This window comes from Nanorana parkeri, unplaced genomic scaffold (genome assembly GCF_000935625.1).
Source record: "Nanorana parkeri isolate BGI_ZX_2015 unplaced genomic scaffold, ASM93562v1 scaffold237, whole genome shotgun sequence".
NCBI lineage: Eukaryota > Metazoa > Chordata > Amphibia > Anura > Dicroglossidae > Nanorana > Nanorana parkeri.
This window is the reverse complement of record NW_017306505.1, coordinates 860,672-879,373: the sequence shown is the minus strand read 5'-3', so window position 1 is coordinate 879,373 and position 18,702 is coordinate 860,672. Positions and strand designations below refer to the sequence as shown.

Here is an 18,702-nt window from a genome sequence, read left to right as displayed (position 1 = left end):
AGAAAAGACGGTAAAAAAAAAAAAAAGGTAAAAAAAAAAAAAGTGTATGTCCAGCATAACAAAAATTCCAAACAAGGAGAGAGCGTAATAAGTCACCCATGCAGCTGTAATTACATCTGCTGTGGAAGTAGTTTAGCCAATAACTGAAAGTCAAACGTACTGTATGGGAGCATTATTTCTTATATACCTGCATAACAATTAAAAAGTATTGTTTTAGTCCTGAGAGAAAAAACCCCAAAACACAATATTAATCCCAAGCATGGGGTGTGTGTGGGGGGGGTACACAGAGCACATTTATGTCTTAACATTACACTTTCAGAAAACACCAAAACCTTCATCACCAAACTATGTTTATTAATGCAATCATTCCCTTTATGTGCCCCCCCCCCCCTCTTTCTTTCTGTGCTCATTTCCTGGCAGTTAAATTAAATCTTCCTTCAAGAATTCCAGGACTGTCACCACAGCTTGTCTAATCATCTATATACAGCACAGTCATGTGACCCTGCCAGACATGTCATTAGTGGCAATGAAAGACACATAACCCAGAATGGCCTTATGTACAACTACACATTTCAGCAGCATGGCCTCACCCAGGACGGGTCACATCAGTTACTTGTTTCCGCAGTACATCATGCACTATGATACTGACCAGAAATTTGCTCTGCTTCCCTAAAATCAATTTTTTCAGGTTTTAAAACATGCATAGGCACAGCCTGAAATCTGAGTTATATTCCAACACCTAAAATAGATTTTTGTAACTTAAAATCCCTTTCTTGGATTCCATAGAATGACAATGAATTTAGCACCCTGGCATCTGCTGCACATACTTGTGTGGTCCCTCACCAGCCCATGTATGACCCTGCAGTATGTAATGAGCATAATGCTCGCAAATCGTGAGTGCTCATTGTTCATTCCAGTCACATGAACATGCCGAACAATGAGAAGTGCTTCTAAACTGGGGATCAGGTCCCAGAAATAAGCAACTGTAATTGTACATCATTGTCATTTGCATGTGCTGACAAATGAGTGATCACCATTGCAAAGCATTAAGCTCATTACATCCTGCGAGGCTGTGACTGTACCCCAGACGGACGGGGAAATCACAGGTATGTGCAGAGGTTCCCGGACAGGTGGCAGTGGGGTGTTGGTAAGTTCATTTCTTTACACTTTACCAGAAAGTGACCTTACCCATTAAGCTTTTGGGACATCCAAAAGAGCAGTCCAACCGAGGTGTGTGCAATACAGCAATCAATTGTTAACAGGCCCAGCATAAAATACAGGAAGCCAAAGACTGCCAGCAGATCAGAGAGCCAACTGAAACAGACATCAGATGAAGCAGAAAATTCCACTTGGTAGTACTGGAACGTGGGAACAGAAGACCAGGTGGAAGCCGTACAAAGCTGGGACCTGCTGCCAACTGAGTGAAATTAACCCTAAAAAGGGGGACGATGAGGTTAAAAAAAATGATCTGTGTGAGCTACCTAGAGGGTAAAAAATAGTCTTTATGAAAGAAGCAGCCTCACTCAGAAGAGACCCTCACTCAGCCCAAACCAGATCCAGACACTGGGAGGAAAAACTTCCATGTGCTGAACCGGAGCCAGACCAAAGAGACGGGAATATAAGTCCTGGAACCATATAGCAGACTCCCTGCACAAAGATACAGAAATAATGGCCAATAGTTTCAGAAAAAGCAAAGACTAGACCCTTGATGGTGCAGAGTGAAGTAAGTCCAGATCTAACTGCAGGAAGGTGGGAAGGGATATTTCATTGGTGAAGGGACCATATCGTCCAAAGCTTCAAACATCGGGAGACCAGATTCCTTCACGTACCAAGTTCCCTGCACAGAGAAGGTGCTAGGAATCCACCGCCAACCAACCAGCTTGTGTGTGTTACAAGAAACTTCCAAAAGACAGAATACAGAGCTTCTTTAATGCGGTTCTGCCAGTCCCAATACTCTTCCACTGGATATGAATCACATTCTTCCAGCATTCCTCTACTTTCACCCACAAGAATACTTTCCTTGCAGGGATTACATCTGATGGGACCTCTGGGAACGTGAGAGCTGGCAGCCTGATTTCCCTCCATTGTGATTTGGGCTGCATGAGTTCCTTTCTGTCCCAGTTTCTTCAAGGCTCAGGCAGACTATTGTTCAGGCCTAGGGCTGAGGCGGCAGAGAAGTTAGAGAACCCAAGCACACCCAACTGAGCCAAGAAGGACCCCATAGAGGAGAAAAAAACCCCCAGAACAACAGCATGACTCTAGGCATAGGCACCATCAGTAGGCGCACTGCAAGCAGCCCCAAAACCATTAGTAGAAAATTGTGCTGGGGGCTCCTAGTACAGCAGGACTGTCACCAACCCCATGCCCCTTAAAATGTAAAATCCTTTGTTACAACCAGAGAGCTGTTAGACAACATACACACACAAAGGGTAAGAGGCAAGGCCTCAAATGAATGCAAATCCACACGGTAGCAGTTTTACTATATTGTGTAGGCAAGGGAAGTGAAAGGAGACTGGATAAAGCCATAGCCCATGTAGCTTATCTTACTATAATTAGCATTTCCTTAGGCATCTGCACAGCAAAGTTTTTCGTTATCATGATCTAAATCTCATTTGGGCAACAGTTCCTCTAGTCATTACAATTAAAAGACACAGATTTGTTCTATTCTGTTGCCAGCACATAAGAGGCACCCTCATGTGACAAATGACTCACCACCATACCAGTCACTAATTTGCACAAAAGATTTTCATGAGTCAAGCGACTTCAAGTGCCACAAAAAAACAAACAACCTTCCAGACAACAAAATGTAAAAACAATGTTTTCAGTTCAATCTGATATACTGTATATAAATAGGATTTGGTCCTTACGGTAAAATCCTGAGTCCATTGAGGGACACGGCTAGCTCCCTCCCTTAATTTCTTTTCATACGGCTTGCTACAAATGGCAGGCTTTTCATTTGTTGCCTATTGTTCCATTTTCCTGGAGGCAGCAGCAGAACACTATTAGAATTCTTGGGAGCGGTGTCCCTCAATGAATAGAGAAATTCCATATGCCCTCAAGACATCAAATGCAAAGCAAGAACCAAAACTAGACTTTAAAGCATGATTTACTGAAGTGCTGTGAATATTCTAGTTATCTATTGTACACATGACTGAAAAAAAAATGGTCATCAAATTACATACACAGCTGACTGATGCATAAAGGCTTTGGCCCTATGCTCCTCAAATGGAGCAGGATATACGACTGATGCAAAAAATAGATATATCAGGAGAGGGATGTAGTTGGGTCTTCCAACATGTACTTAGTGGAAAGGCCATTGTGATCTGAAATTACATGCCACAAACACAAGGAAGTATTAAAATGTTTATTTGTAATATAAAGATAAGAACTAAAATGTTTATTACCTTCTAAAACTTGGCAAATGTAAGAGCTGCTTCAAAACTGAACTTCAGGCAGATATAAAAACACACATTGCAGCTATGTATTCATTGCTAAATCATTCAAATGTATTTTTAAATACCAGCAGTGCGGTACCGGAACTTACATTTGTATCACCCTCTTGCAGTCCCTGTACAGAACTCGGATTGAAAGTGGAAGGAGAACCACAATCAGACAATTTAGACTGGAATGATCTGTGCCAACAAGGGACACCGACAGAAAAATTGAGAGATGAGCTCATTCGTTTGCTGCTTATCCTTTGACTGTCCAATCACAGGCTGGGTAAGGGGCAAAACCTGCGTGCTTGCAAAATCATGTCTTACCCCTGCCAAACATGTTGGGGCTGTGCAAATTTTAGGACAGACCTGCAAATCCTTTGGCTTGTAAAACCACTCAGATGTGTGCATTTTATCTATGCATCAAGCAGTTTGCCTGAAAAAACAAAATCACATCCAAAAAAGCCCCAAACCAACCATCATGAACTCTTACAGATAAAGGAATCCAAGACCAAAAAATGAAGTGTAGTGAGATGAAAATTAGAAAAGCAAAAAGCATACATGGGAATTTAATGTATGTTTATTAAAACATTTAACTGTACACTAAAATGTTTAAAACAAAAAATGAAAATGTTATAGCTAATATTTACAAAGACTTTACATTAACCCCTTGTAGTATTTGCACGTCTCCCAAAAATACTTATAAAACACAGACTTTACACTACATTTCTTTTCCCTCCCCTAGTATTTTGTTTTCCTCTCAGGTTCCTCTAGAACACCTTTAAAAAAACTTGCATTATCAGATGCACTTTTAGATCTTAAATCTGTCAGAAAATTTAGGGGTTTTTGGAACGGTGAGGGGAATATCGCTTGTTTTCACATCCACGGGTTTGAACTTCCTGACTGGCTGAGCCTTGTGGACCTAAATAGAAAGTAGAAGAGAAGTGTTAAAACATAGTATATGTCATTTGCCGTTTTTGATTTGGTAGGGTCACAAACTAGAAGTCTTCATTTGCAATGCGGGGACAGCGCCTGGGCTTCTCGTGTGTCTCCCATAAGTGAGAGACTCTGTATTAGGGAGCACATTTATCAGAGGTGCCTTTAAACAGCGGTGTCGCACCCACATACATTTGCAAATGTATGCAACTAAGGTTTCTGTTTACTTAAATAGTTAAAACTAGGGATGCACCAATACCGGTTCCTCGGTATCGGGTACGAGTACCGATATTTTTATTTTGGTACTCGCCGATACCTATACTTCCGGTGGCATAGAGCCGGCTTCCCGGACAATCAATCAGGCAGCGTGATATTACCCACCGCCCGGCTTCTTGATTGCCCGGGAAGCCGACTCCATTCTGTTTAGCGGGCCCCATGCTGATTGGCTGGGAAGCTGGCTTCCTGGCCAATCAGCATTGAGTCTGGCCAAAAAGATCTGACAATATGGTGACAGGACCCCCACCCTGCAGACACCTCAATGCCCTCACATAGTTCCAAGCTCTCCGGGATCTGCCCACGTCTCCTGTGTACAGCGCCCACCTGATTGGCCCTCAGCCTGCTACTGCGCAGACTGCCCAGCGCTCTCAATCAGAAATCCGGTGCATGCGCAGTAGCACGCTGTGGGCCAATCACCTGGGCGCTGTACACACAGGAGATGAGGGCAGATCCGGGAGAGCAGTGTCTGCCCAGCAGGCCGAGGGACTGCTATGGTAATGACTGTTGCTAAGGATCTATACGAGGGGAATGATTTGTCTGCAGGGTGGGGGAGTTGCGTCGCCATATCAGATTTGTTTGCCCGGCTCGACACTGATTGGCTCGGAAGCCGGCTTCCCGGCCAACCAGCATTGAGCCAGCTTCCCGGCTCCATTTTCCCTCGCGGCATTGCCAGTCAGAGGAAATCTTCCGCTGACTGGAAGTTCCAGTATCGGGAAAAGTATCGGAGCATGTGGCAAGTACGAGTATGCATCATTGCAATCTTACCAGATAACTGCAGAACAAAACAATTGCAACAGGGGGAAGAACAAAAATTACACCGACAGGGGCTTTAGCCTCCCTGTGCTTTTCCCCGCTCTTTTTGCAGCTTCACTTCCTGTCTGGTAAAAAAGGTTGTCTATGGGACAGTTACTAAGGGAAAATCTTAGTAACAGAGTCCTGCATGGGCAGGGATAGAAGGGGGGAAGAGAGAGGTAAGGTTTCCTGCAATGCTAGGGTTGTGTTGTGTTGCAGAACTGAATGTAAATGAAATCTGTTAAAAATCTTTCTCGTTAGTGATGAACCGATACTGGTATCTGTATAAGTGCCAAATAGAGTATTTGGGCGAGTACTCACGCTACAAAACGCTCAGATTAGCCCGATAACAGAACTTCCAGTCAGAAGGAGATTCCCTCTGACCAGCAGTGCTACGTGGGAGCATGGAGCCGGCTTCCTGGCCAATCAGGAAGCCGGGTCATGACATGCCGCCCAGCTTCTTTCTATAGAACACCGGCCCACCAGGCAATCAGTAAGCCGGGCTGTAAGATTCTTGATAAGCCGGGCCCACAGTACCCAGGGATGCCAGTATCAGCGAGTCCTGAAAAATATCGGTACTCTATTCCCATAAACCGGTATCAGTGCATCCCTAACACACATGTATTTAGATTTGTTTGGAGTTTATTTTGAATACCACACATGGGAGATGCCTACCATTTCATGTCTTAACCGGTTGATCTCCTCCTGCTCTTCCTCTTCCTGCCGCCTACGTTCCTCCTCTTCAATAAGACTTTTCTGAGTCTCCAGCTCTGCTAGACGCCTCTCAAACTCCTGGCGCTCCTTGGCACGCCTCTCTGTTGCCAACTCAAAGCCTTCCTGAACTATGGAACCAGAAAGGCTCTCTAAGTTTAGAAACAAAAGGGAAGAAAATTGGTGCAACAAGGAGAAAGGAGGACACTGCTGGTGGGTCATTATCTTCAAATCTGATTTTTCTGGTTTTATCATGATCTAGGACATAAATGACTTAGTTATGTCCTATTAGCAGTGCCCTGCAAGCTCCTCACCACCACATAAGTACCAAGAAACCCATAATGTGTCAAAGAAAAACTTGTGCCAATCAAGATTTATTATTGGAGAGGTCTGAACTTAGAGGGTCCTTACCTGTCAAGAGTCGGCTTTCCTTCTTGGGCACAAAAGGCTCCTGATGGGTTACAGTATTAGGCCGTGCTTTGAACGTGGACATTTCCTTTTGCTGTTTAAGTTCTTCTTTAAGCTGGATAGATATAAAAACATAAGCCAAAGTAATTTACTATCAAAATTAAAACTGTCCTGAAAAGAGGAAACAAAATCTCATGTGTTAAATTACATCTTTTGGGTCAAAGAGCGCAGTGTCTGCCCCTCCCCTGTCTGTCCCTCCAATGAGTGCTGGAGTAAGAAAGGGGAGGAGGAAATTTCTGCGGGGAGCATTGACTGATGGTCACAGTTCTCTGCAGGGAGAAGACCGTGAGCTGAGCGATCAGCAGCTTGTGATCACTCAGCTCTCAATCTATAGAGCCGGCATGTGACAGCTGCAATGTCACATGCCAGCTTTAAGTATTGGGAAGAGTACATTTTACTCTCCCAGTATTTCTCCTTTACCAGGTTGTTTGATTTTAAAAACCTGCAGCCATCCTGTAAAACACTGATCCTGCCAATAAGAACTTTGTTCAGGTGCTTCCTGTTATGGGGTGACAATCGCCTCCCAGTTGTATTTGTGTGTTGCTCCTCCTGAAAAATGTTCACCCACCACAATTTAGTATTTGTTTAAACGATTGCATGTTATGTCCAGGCAAGTATAATAAAACCCTGTTTGGCCAATAAGCGTGTACAGGTGTAGGTGAACATCCTCAGAAACCCAACTCATCATCAAGTTTATTAAAATAGATTCTGGACAGAGGTATTGCTAAACTCTGCTATCCTCACCTGATGTTTCCAAACATGAAGCTTTGCCTCTCCTCGTTTATCAATCTCCAAATTAAACGGCTCTGGTTGGGTTTTCTCCTTCACTTTCTTCTCAGGAAGACTGATCTGGTCGAAATCGGGTAGAGGCTGAGCCTTGAATGTGGGAGCCTGGAAAAAAAATGCCCATTAGGTTTAGAATCTATAAAAAGGATAAAGTCAGTATATTATTCAACACAATCAAATATCTTAATTACATCAGCATGGCGAAGTTCTTCAAGTTTTTTCTGTTTTTCTTCCATCCTGTGGCGGTCGCGTTCGCTAAATGAGAAGGGACACGCTTCCATTGGTTTCTGCTCCACTAACTTTGGCTTGAAGGGGACTCCAAAAAAAGGCATTGGATTGGCTTTGATGATAGGGACTGGCTCCTCCTGTAAAAACAAGCAACACGTGAAATTATATTTTCAGAAGTTCTTCTGCTGTACAACCAGATTCTGGAGGTCATACTTCTGGTGTATGAAAGACTTAAAAAAATCTTGTTCTGGCCTAAAATGTGCCAAAGGCAATACTAATTACAAGCACCTGTGTTAACTTCAGAAACCCAGTAAAGCCTACTGATTCTAAGGTCAGGTTTTAGGACCCATTCACACTGCACCCAGATCATCTCCAGACCAGACCGTTTCCAGACCCTAAATGCATCCTAATGCATCCCTATGCTATTTTTGGCCTCTGTTCACACCAGCGCAGTCAGTTCCAGAACAGAGAAATACTGCACGTCTCATTGTCTGGTCTGCACTGAAAAGCAGCAACAACGCATGGAATGCATTTGACCCCATTTTGTGCTAAAAAAATAAAAAAGCTCCGGAACGCGGCAATATCACAACGCACTGCATTCCTGATCTGGTCCGGGAAATGAACCCAGCCTTACAAGGGGCCACAGCATCCAAGCACCGATAAAACTCAAGTGTTTGTCACGCGTTAAGAAATACCACTCAATCTAAACAAAATTTGTTTTGGATGGAATGGTACAAGTCAAACCTACTTAAGATTTAGTTTCCTGCGTCCTTGTAAAAATCCAACCATTGGGGATCCAATATTTCAACCCATCCACCATTCTGTAGATTGAGAGGTAGAGATAAAAAACCATCCCCCTCCATAGACAGAAGAACCCAGACCTTCACTTACCTTTTGTTCCTCTGAGGAAATCATACGAACTCTGTTCTTTAGTGCAAAAGCTGGAGATTGTGGCACAGTTACAGGAAGCTGTTTCTTTTCAGGAACACCCTAAGAAATGCAAGAATATTGAAAAATCACATTTTTTGTTAAACAGCAAGGAACCAATTTGAATTCTTTTTTTTCTTCTTTTGGTTCAGGAGCAGCATATATTGCTGTATGATGTAGTGCTGGGATTTGTAGTCTTCCATAGCTGGAGGTATTCTTCATTGCTGTATAATGTATTGCTGAGATTTGTACTCCTCTATGGCTGGTGGCATTTAAATAGCTATATAATTTATTATTGAGATTTGTAGTCCCTCTCCAGCCTCGAGTCAGTGGCAGAACTACCAGGGTCGAGGCGGTCACAACTGCAACCGAGCCCTGGTGCTTAATCATTGTACTAAGATCGTTTTTAGAAAAACTGTTACAAAAGTATTGGCAATTGGAATTGACAAATACTTGAGGAAAAGTAAATCTGTATTTGTACTCTGAAAAAAGTACCAACGAAAAATGCTTGTTATAGAGAAGCGCTTTTCATATGTCGGTGTGGTCAGGTGACTATGCCGATCAATGAGTGCTCACCATTAGTGAACTTTATTGGTGCAGAGCTGCAGTTTGGTGTACAGACCATACACCGGCTGTGGCGGAGGGGAGAGGGAATGACTTTCCCCAAAAGGTATGACCAGCAGGGGTGGGGAGAGGGGGCAGACCTGAGGAAATAAGTCTATCCTGGAAAACTAGCAAAAAAAAGCAGTGGGATGGGTTATACCCTGGGCTGGCCTACAGATTTGCCAGTGTCCAATCAGGAGGATCCCCTAATCAAACGTGAAGAGAAATTTTAGAGGAAACCAGAGCTGCTAGCAACTAATCAATAATGAGAATAGTCGTCAACTACTCATTGATTAGTTGTTTGGATCCCCCAGCTCTCTCCTTCATGCTGGGAGGAGAGCACAGCAAGCAGGGGGGGGATAGATGGCCTACAGATTTGCCAGTGTTCAATCAGGAGGATCCCCTAATCAAACGTGAAGAGAAATTTTAGAGGAAACCAGAGCTGCTAGCAACTAATCAATAATGAGAATAGTCGTCAACTACTCATTGATTAGTTGTTTGGATCCCCCAGCTCTCTCCTTCATGCTGGGAGGAGATAGCACCTGTGTTAACTTCAGAAACCCAGTAAAGCCTACTGATTCTAAGGTCAGGTTTTAGGACCCATTCACACTGCACCCAGATCATCTCCAGACCAGACCGTTTCCAGACCCTAAATGCATCCTAATGCATCCCTATGCTATTTTTGGCCTCTGTTCACACCAGCGCAGTCAGTTCCAGAACAGAGAAATACTGCACGTCTCATTGTCTGGTCTGCACTGAAAAGCAGCAACAACGCATGGAATGCATTTGACCCCATTTTGTGCTAAAAAAATAAAAAAGCTCCGGAACGCGGCAATATCACAACGCACTGCATTCCTGATCTGGTCCGGGAAATGAACCCAGCCTTACAAGGGGCCACAGCATCCAAGCACCGATAAAACTCAAGTGTTTGTCACGCGTTAAGAAATACCACTCAATCTAAACAAAATTTGTTTTGGATGGAATGGTACAAGTCAAACCTACTTAAGATTTAGTTTCCTGCGTCCTTGTAAAAATCCAACCATTGGGGATCCAATATTTCAACCCATCCACCATTCTGTAGATTGAGAGGTAGAGATAAAAAACCATCCCCCTCCATAGACAGAAGAACCCAGACCTTCACTTACCTTTTGTTCCTCTGAGGAAATCATACGAACTCTGTTCTTTAGTGCAAAAGCTGGAGATTGTGGCACAGTTACAGGAAGCTGTTTCTTTTCAGGAACACCCTAAGAAATGCAAGAATATTGAAAAATCACATTTTTTGTTAAACAGCAAGGAACCAATTTGAATTCTTTTTTTTCTTCTTTTGGTTCAGGAGCAGCATATATTGCTGTATGATGTAGTGCTGGGATTTGTAGTCTTCCATAGCTGGAGGTATTCTTCATTGCTGTATAATGTATTGCTGAGATTTGTACTCCTCTATGGCTGGTGGCATTTAAATAGCTATATAATTTATTATTGAGATTTGTAGTCCCTCTCCAGCCTCGAGTCAGTGGCAGAACTACCAGGGTCGAGGCGGTCACAACTGCAACCGAGCCCTGGTGCTTAATCATTGTACTAAGATCGTTTTTAGAAAAACTGTTACAAAAGTATTGGCAATTGGAATTGACAAATACTTGAGGAAAAGTAAATCTGTATTTGTACTCTGAAAAAAGTACCAACGAAAAATGCTTGTTATAGAGAAGCGCTTTTCATATGTCGGTGTGGTCAGGTGACTATGCCGATCAATGAGTGCTCACCATTAGTGAACTTTATTGGTGCAGAGCTGCAGTTTGGTGTACAGACCATACACCGGCTGTGGCGGAGGGGAGAGGGAATGACTTTCCCCAAAAGGTATGACCAGCAGGGGTGGGGAGAGGGGGCAGACCTGAGGAAATAAGTCTATCCTGGAAAACTAGCAAAAAAAAGCAGTGGGATGGGTTATACCCTGGGCTGGCCTACAGATTTGCCAGTGTCCAATCAGGAGGATCCCCTAATCAAACGTGAAGAGAAATTTTAGAGGAAACCAGAGCTGCTAGCAACTAATCAATAATGAGAATAGTCGTCAACTACTCATTGATTAGTTGTTTGGATCCCCCAGCTCTCTCCTTCATGCTGGGAGGAGAGCACAGCAAGCAGGGGGGGGATAGAAATAGCCAGCCTGCTTTTATAACCAAGCTGAAGCTATTCTGCACATAAATATATATATTATGCTGTGGGAGGTGCATTGCAGTGCCATTTATTGAAATGGCACCCCAAACGCACCTCCCACCCATATACTGTGATTGTTCACACTGAAACGCACGGTACCGAATGTTATGCATTCCAGTGCAACAGGAAAAAAATTGTGCATGCATTTTTATTCTGAAGTAAACTATGTTTGTAACAATGTTTGTGTATTTTATTTTAAATTAAGGATGGCAATTTTTTTTTATCCATGAAACGTCCTGGTTAAGTTTTTATTTGCCTACCGAATGCATGTTTTTTCATCTTGGTTAAAGGCACAAAAAAAAAATTCTTCTACATATGGCATTGTAGAACAGTTGCCAGCTGAAGTTGTATAGCTAGCTCCCACCATCTTAATTGCAGAGTACTTACCATCACATCCTTTAACATCTTAGTTGGGCATGGCCTTGAATGGAAGGTGAATATCTCCTCATCCTCTACATCTTTCTTCTCACGCTGTTGAATTCGTTTTTCTATTTCCAAATTAAAGCCGACTGCCTTGGTGGGCTCTTTTACAGGGGGCTTCTTTGTTAAGAGAGATCCTCCCTCCAAAACCTTTGGATTGAGCTCTTGGGCTTTGAACTTGTATCTAAAGGCAATACCACATGTCAGTGGAGACAGTTAAGAACATCCATGTTTTGGTATGGTAATGTCATAAAATGCATGAAGGGAAAAAAAAAAAAAAGAAGTACAGCTTTTCACCAACAGCAAACATGCTAAATAAGAACCCGTCATTCATTTCAACAAAAATCTCATCAAAAGTCCTCATTTAATTTAGGTTATGCAAGTTATTTAGCTGTGAAATACATGTTAAAGTGTAGACATAAAGCCTCGAGACCAGTGCTGTATGCTGCCATCTGGAATGTGATGTCATCCCCAAAAGACTTGCTTCCCCCCGGCAGCTACACAAAAAGTTGTGTGAGGAGGTGAGCGGAAGAGCTGGGCCAGCACAGTAACGTGACCTCCTAGAAGAGGAGAGAACTATGACATCCAAGGAGGTAGGGAGGCTGCAGTAGGGAATTTACTCTTCCTGGAGTAATCTTACTTTCTAGCTAGTTCAAAGTTCCTTCCATTAAATCTGCCCGTTGACTTTCCAGTAAAAAGCAGGGGACGTCCCCATAAGAATCCCCTCCCCCTCCTTGTCATATTGAGGAGGCAGTAGGATTCCTGCTTATGTGTGGGCAACTAGTTAGTTCATCACTACACCTTTATAAAGACAAACATGTCAGACTACCCTTTCCTTCTAAACATTTTTCATACACAAGACCCTAATCTACATCCAGCCTGCCATGCAAGCCTCATGTTTACTTACTGCTGTAGCTTGTCAAGTTCTTCCGCCTCAAGCTCAGCTGAACTCTTGCAATTTGTTGGCCGATGTCGCTGCTTAGTCTGAAGCTGAGGAGTCTTTGGGATAGTCACCCTAGCCTTCAGTGGTTTTAGTGGAGATGGTCCTAGATTTAAAAAAAAAAAGGAAACCCAAAAATGTAAAAATTGGACATGCAGAAATGAAACCAAACAAAGCACCTTATAAAACGTGGTGCTGAATAGTCATGTTTCCACACAATGAAGCAGTCTGACATTGCACAATTCATTTACCTTCATTCTCCCTTAGCCGGCTGCGTAGATGGAATCTTTGTGGGGTTTTTTTCTGGAAGGCCAACACTTGCTCAGCAGTGGACGTATAATCTACACTGGTGGATTCCTCGTGTTTCCTTTTGTTGCTCTTGGAGAGGTTGAAGGGTTTGGGCACAGTACGGGCCATTTTGTGCTTATGAAAAAATGAAAGTGAACCTATCGTTAAAAATCCAACTCCACTCAGATCATCACATTAAAGTGGATCTGTTACCAAGACTTAAACTTTAGGCCACATGCATTACCAAATTAGGATCTATTCAAACTATACATATTACCATGTGAAGCTATGTGCTGAAAGCGCACCTTAACGCTTCGCTGACTGGCTTCTATGCACACGTCATAATCCACATTTTAGGCCTGAAACTTAGGTAAAACCCTCAAGAGTTATACATTTCCTGAAAGCATAGACCTGTATAATAAAAAATGGTGGCAGCTGCAAATTTTTACATTGCATGATATTAGCGCAACTCTATCAAACCAAAATTTTTAATTAAAGCCTAAAATATGAGGTTACGCTGAGTAAATAGATACCCAACATGCCAAGCTCCAAAATGTGGGCCCCGCAAAACAGCAACAAAATATGGTACCCCAAATTGTCCATAGGCAATGCTTTAAGACTGTACAGGTCATCAGTTTAGAGTTACCTACATAATAGGCGTAGATTAGTGGTGACAGGTTTTCTAAGGTGACATTAGGGGTCCTAGACCCCTATTACCTTTCCACTTGAAAAAAGCTAATCAAATATAGATTTTGCTCTCTCAAGAGATGGCTTCTTTTGCCAGGGAAGCATAGCTGAGGAACCAGAAGCGATGCAAATAGCATCGCTTCCGGCTCCATTAAGCGGGGGAGGAGATTGGCGCATATGTTCTATGGTCTCTACCCTCCTCTAAACGCCAATGCCTATGATGCCATTCCCGGCCCCACAGGAGGGGGCAAAGGAGCTTGGGAAGTAGGGTTCACTTTTCACTGGCCCTGGAAGCGATCTGGCTGCAGTTCAGCCAGCAGAATCCCTTCGGTATAAATCCAATCCTGACTATAGTTGCCAGGAGTGTTTACAGGGGCCCACTGCCAGTGACTTCTGGCATACGGCATTGGCAATAAAGGTGTTAAAGCTGCTCATTTTGTCTAGGAGTTGATTAAGATTCCCTGCTGCCACATACTCTCCACAGCCTAACAATGTCCCTGGGCTGCTGGCAGGCCTTCTGCAGCCCAAAATACAATGCAAGACTGCTGGGTCCTGCATTGTAAACAAAAACAGAGCAGCAATTGGTTAAACAATGGAAAGGGGACCAGTCACATGACGAGATGCAAGCATGTGGGACCTTATGTCCTCCCCTTGACAAAACATGTAGTCAATTCTTGTGGGAACCCACTGCAAAGGGAAAGGAATCCCCAAATAGAGTTTTTACATTAAAAGGAAAACCCCAGAAAATCCAACTGTTAGGGACAGTGGCAGGTAAGTAATGTGCCCTGATGTCCTTTCCAATTATATTACCTGGAGATCTCCAGGATTAGGAGTGGAAAAAAAGGTTACTTTAGAAGGTCTCACCGGAGATGGTGGATGCTTTCTAAGTTCAGCAGTGAAATCCATTTGCTTGTATTCTGTTTGCTGTTCTTCTGGATGCCGTTTGAAACGTTCATCAGTGTAGAAGTGGAAGTCTACAGGCTTCGTAGTCTGAATGGGTACCTTCTTCATTGGTTGATCTAAGAATAAAAAGAATTTAAAAAAAGCCAGAGTTCAAATCCCTAAATGCACAGAATGTGGCACCTTGGGAATATACTAAGTATGCTGTAAAACAAAACTATAATATCTGCAAATCAGGTGCAAGCATTGTTATTTACCAAGATTCAAACTCCTGACTTCAAATTCAGGTCTAAACTTGGGCTGGTTGCTGTAAAGCTGCAGATTTTCTTACAACATTCACTTTGTGCTATATCTACTACAGAATCCTACTGACTTACTGGTCATTCTGTAAGAAGAGAACCATTACCGTTTTTTCTTTCAATTTTTATACAAGTATAGATGGAAGCACACCCATTTACTTTTTCCTTTTCTACAAAATGAGCTGAAATACCAGAGCACTGTTCTAGGCTTTAAAATGACTTCAGGCCCAAAAACGGTCCATATTCTGAAATCTGCACCTTCACATTATTTGATTCTCAAGAACAAGCCAGCTTATGGCAAAACCCAAAACATACAAACCTCCTGCTAAAACAGATTTCAGGGACTCCTCGTTCTTTTTCAGCATCTCAGCCATTTCCTTCTGAAGCATCTGTACCTTCTCGAGTTCCTGCTCCTCTGAATTCTTCCCTTTCTGTGTCATAATTTTGCGCCTGGTGAAACAAACATTCTATAATGCCTTTGGTCAACATTTCAATGCAAGAACAACTAGACCCCAGGTAAACTGGTAACTTTAGTCTATGGGAGGGGTGGTTTACATTTTGATTTTAAACTGGTTAGCCTAGTAGTCTTTGGGTGCTTTTATCTGCTGAAGTAGGCATCCAGAACTATTTGGTAATGGACAGCTGTAACATCATTGGAAGTGATTGGGAGTCATGTCTGTGCCCCATTTTATAGCTGTAATGTGAGGAGAAAGATGAAAGCGACTTAAGAAGGTGAACATGCTCCCTGTTTGCAAAGTGTCTGAGCCGCCAATTACTAGCAGTGCCATGTGGGAGGAAGGAGAGTGCATCATATGCTTGCTAAACTTTTTAGTACTTGGTATTTAACTTCAATCCTGGCAGCAGAACGCAGTGTTCAGGGAACTCAAGAAATTCAACTGTTTTTAGTGGGGTCAGCATAAAAAAAAAAATATTGATGTGCAGAGCATGGGATAAACTCAGGCTCATGTAAAGTCTCATATTAGCATCCAGGTGGCTTACTTAAGAACTGTAGGAGTGGCGGGTAAAATCTTGGCTCTTTTTTTCGGAGACCCTTCAGCAACACTTGTGGACAGACCTTTGTTGATTGTGGTGTCTGTGGATTTGCATCTTGCTGAAGACCTTGGGGGGGACAATGATATATATTAAAATCATGACATTCATTGTGCCAAAAACTTGCCAAAAAAAACAAACTTACAGCTTAGGTCTTTTCATAGGAGGTTGCTCTTGCTTGGGAGCCACTTTCTTTCGCTCAGCCCTGATTTTTGCCATTTGGCGGCTCCTCTGTTGGGCTGATAAACGCTTGGAAGACCTTAAGAAATAGACACAACGAGTAGGAAAAATCTTCCAAGTTAAAGTGGACATCCAGATAGATTAAAAATAACCATTGAATTATCAAATAGTTCTTTTCTTAAAATTATCAAAACAAAACCAACTATTAGTGCTTAGCAGCTAGAATTTGTCATGTATGTGTTGCCATCTCTCTCTCTTCCTGTGAGGGTCATGCATTTTCTATTCTAGTGACCAGTGTTTCCAAAACAAAGTGGCAAACCAATTACAATGGCACCCCATGGCATGCAGCGCAACAGGTAGTACCACAAGAATACCACAAAAAGTAATGCATGCACTATTTGTCAACTGCAGAGTATTGTGGAACCGCGTGAGCTGTAATGCATGCCGACCAGGAAGCGTCATGGGGTGCTATTCAAATTAATGGCAATACAATGTATCAGCACACCTAGAGTGCAGTGCGCTGTGTGATGGTGTGCCATAAACGCACAGACTTTGTGCATTTAGCTCAATGCTATGGGGTGAATGAGCCCTCGGCTGTAAGTGAAGTCTGCCCACATACAAAATACACTCAAACAGCTGGATTTTTCCCCCCCTTCTATTAGCTGAAAGCACAGACAATAGAATAATAAAAAATACCTATACAAGACTGATTTAAGAACTGGGAGCTCGCTAAAAGAATACTTGTGGTAGTTCTTTACCCCAACACCTTGTTAGGTTTACGAATTATTAAAACCTCCGAAGATCTCCTAGTATAGCGTCATTTAGATAAAATCTGACAGTGTAAAAACGTCTAACAAGTAAAAGTATACTTTGTGATATACACTTAACACAAATATAATAGAAATAATTTTCAAAAACATACACAACCAATATATAGCGTATATGAAGTATATGCTGCAACAAAATCTTTAGGCAGCCCAAATCTTACCTTCTGGCTTGTGACTTTGGAGTCTGCTGTTTTTTGATACTCCCTCCATGAATGGTGCCCACATTCTCTGCGAAGGGACACACAGGGTAAGCCATTATAGAATACACACACATGTACATACGTGACATGACAGAACATATTCTCACCTGCTTGTTCCATGTCCTCACTTTCAGGGTTCTCTGGGTTCAGACCCGACTCTGGAGGGACGTTTTCTACATTTGCAACCGAATCTGTAACAATTTATTATTTTTACAAAATAATAAAAGATTCTCCCTTATTATGAACATTACACAGCTTTGCTTTAATTCCACATGGCTGAATGGTCAGGACTGGGTAGGGAACTTAGTGACATTAAACCCCCCGAGATTTTTTAACATAAACCAATACTGTAATGTGCACCTTACTGTAATCCATGGTTGTTTCCCTTCTCTTTGCGGCTCTTCCTTTTAAATCTGTTCTCATGCTGGGCAGAACTTCTGTTTTGCAGCAGACTGCCTTGTCTCAGGAATGGATACATGGTGTCTGTGTGTAGGTTCACAACCTGAGCCAGTACTACAGGAAGAGGCACTCAGCTGCAAAGGGAAGTTCTCCCCAAGCATGAGAAGACATGAGGATTTAAAAAGGAAGAGCAGCAAAGAGAAGGGAAACTACCATGGATTACAGTAAGGCGCACATTACAGTATTGGTTTATGTTAAAAAATCTGAGGGTTTAATGTCACTTTAAGCATATTTCCATTTTTTGTAGCCAAATTGGGACAACCATTTTATATTACATGTTCCCACTCACATAGAATAAACTTAAAAATATTTAAAACATGTTGCTTGCAGTTTATAATGCACTTACTAGGGTTAGGGTTTCTTGGATTCTTAAAAGGTTAAAATTTCTACTTGCTTCTCTACTCTACCTGCTTTTTAACTTAGGAGGGGCTTCTCCACTGTAAGTTAAAGTTAAATGAGAAAGAATCCTGAAGCTGGCCCATAGACCTTTAGATTATCCGCAGATTTTCTATGGTCAGATGGAAAAAATAGGATTTTGGTACTCACCGTAAAATCCTTTTCTCTCCGTTCATTGAAGGACACAGGGAACAGATCGGAGATCCTGTACTGTAGGGTAATATCGCCACCTGCAGGAGAAGGACGCTAGGCACAAAACTAAAAGACCAATCACAGCCTAGGGGCGGCCCCTGCCGGTGGCCAAAACCCCCCACCTGCTGACAAGTCTCCAGTTTAGTAACAAGCAGTAAAGGAGTACACACCCATATAGAGGGGCGGGCCCTGTGTCCTTCAATGAACGGAGAGAAAAGGATTTTACGGTTAGTACCAAAATCCTATTTTCTCTCCCGTTCATTGAAGGACACAGGGAACAGATCGGAGATCCTGTACTGTAGGGACGTCACAGAGCAGTACCAAAAAAAGAGGGGTGGGTCAACAGAAACAACAAACCCAACTTAAAACAAAAAAATCCCCTCAAACGGCCGCCTGCAACACTTTGCGCCCCAAACCAGCATCCGCAGATGCCAAAACATCCACCTTATAAAACTTGGCAAAGGTGTGAACAGAAGACCAAGTCGCGGCCTTACA

General features: G+C 42.6%; 1 protein-coding gene across 1 annotated transcript in view; it reads right to left on the bottom strand.

Moving 5' to 3' along the window:
• Positions 1-4,177: 4,177 nt before the first annotated feature.
• TPX2 (TPX2, microtubule nucleation factor) overlaps positions 4,178-18,702 on the bottom strand; it is a 16,492-nt gene continuing 1,967 nt past the window's right edge. The window contains exons 2-16 of the mRNA XM_018556411.1: positions 17,268-17,351; positions 17,122-17,188; positions 16,099-16,212; positions 15,903-16,022; positions 15,223-15,353; positions 14,569-14,723; positions 12,981-13,152; positions 12,697-12,835; positions 11,757-11,973; positions 10,307-10,405; positions 7,595-7,768; positions 7,362-7,508; positions 6,561-6,672; positions 6,114-6,301; positions 4,178-4,356 (exon numbers count right to left, since the gene is read on the bottom strand). Of these exons, the coding sequence (XP_018411913.1) occupies positions 4,246-4,356; positions 6,114-6,301; positions 6,561-6,672; positions 7,362-7,508; positions 7,595-7,768; positions 10,307-10,405; positions 11,757-11,973; positions 12,697-12,835; positions 12,981-13,152; positions 14,569-14,723; positions 15,223-15,353; positions 15,903-16,022; positions 16,099-16,212; positions 17,122-17,188; positions 17,268-17,351 (2,030 nt within the window). The 3' untranslated portion in view covers positions 4,178-4,245. The remainder of the gene's footprint in view (positions 4,357-6,113; positions 6,302-6,560; positions 6,673-7,361; positions 7,509-7,594; positions 7,769-10,306; positions 10,406-11,756; positions 11,974-12,696; positions 12,836-12,980; positions 13,153-14,568; positions 14,724-15,222; positions 15,354-15,902; positions 16,023-16,098; positions 16,213-17,121; positions 17,189-17,267; positions 17,352-18,702) is intronic.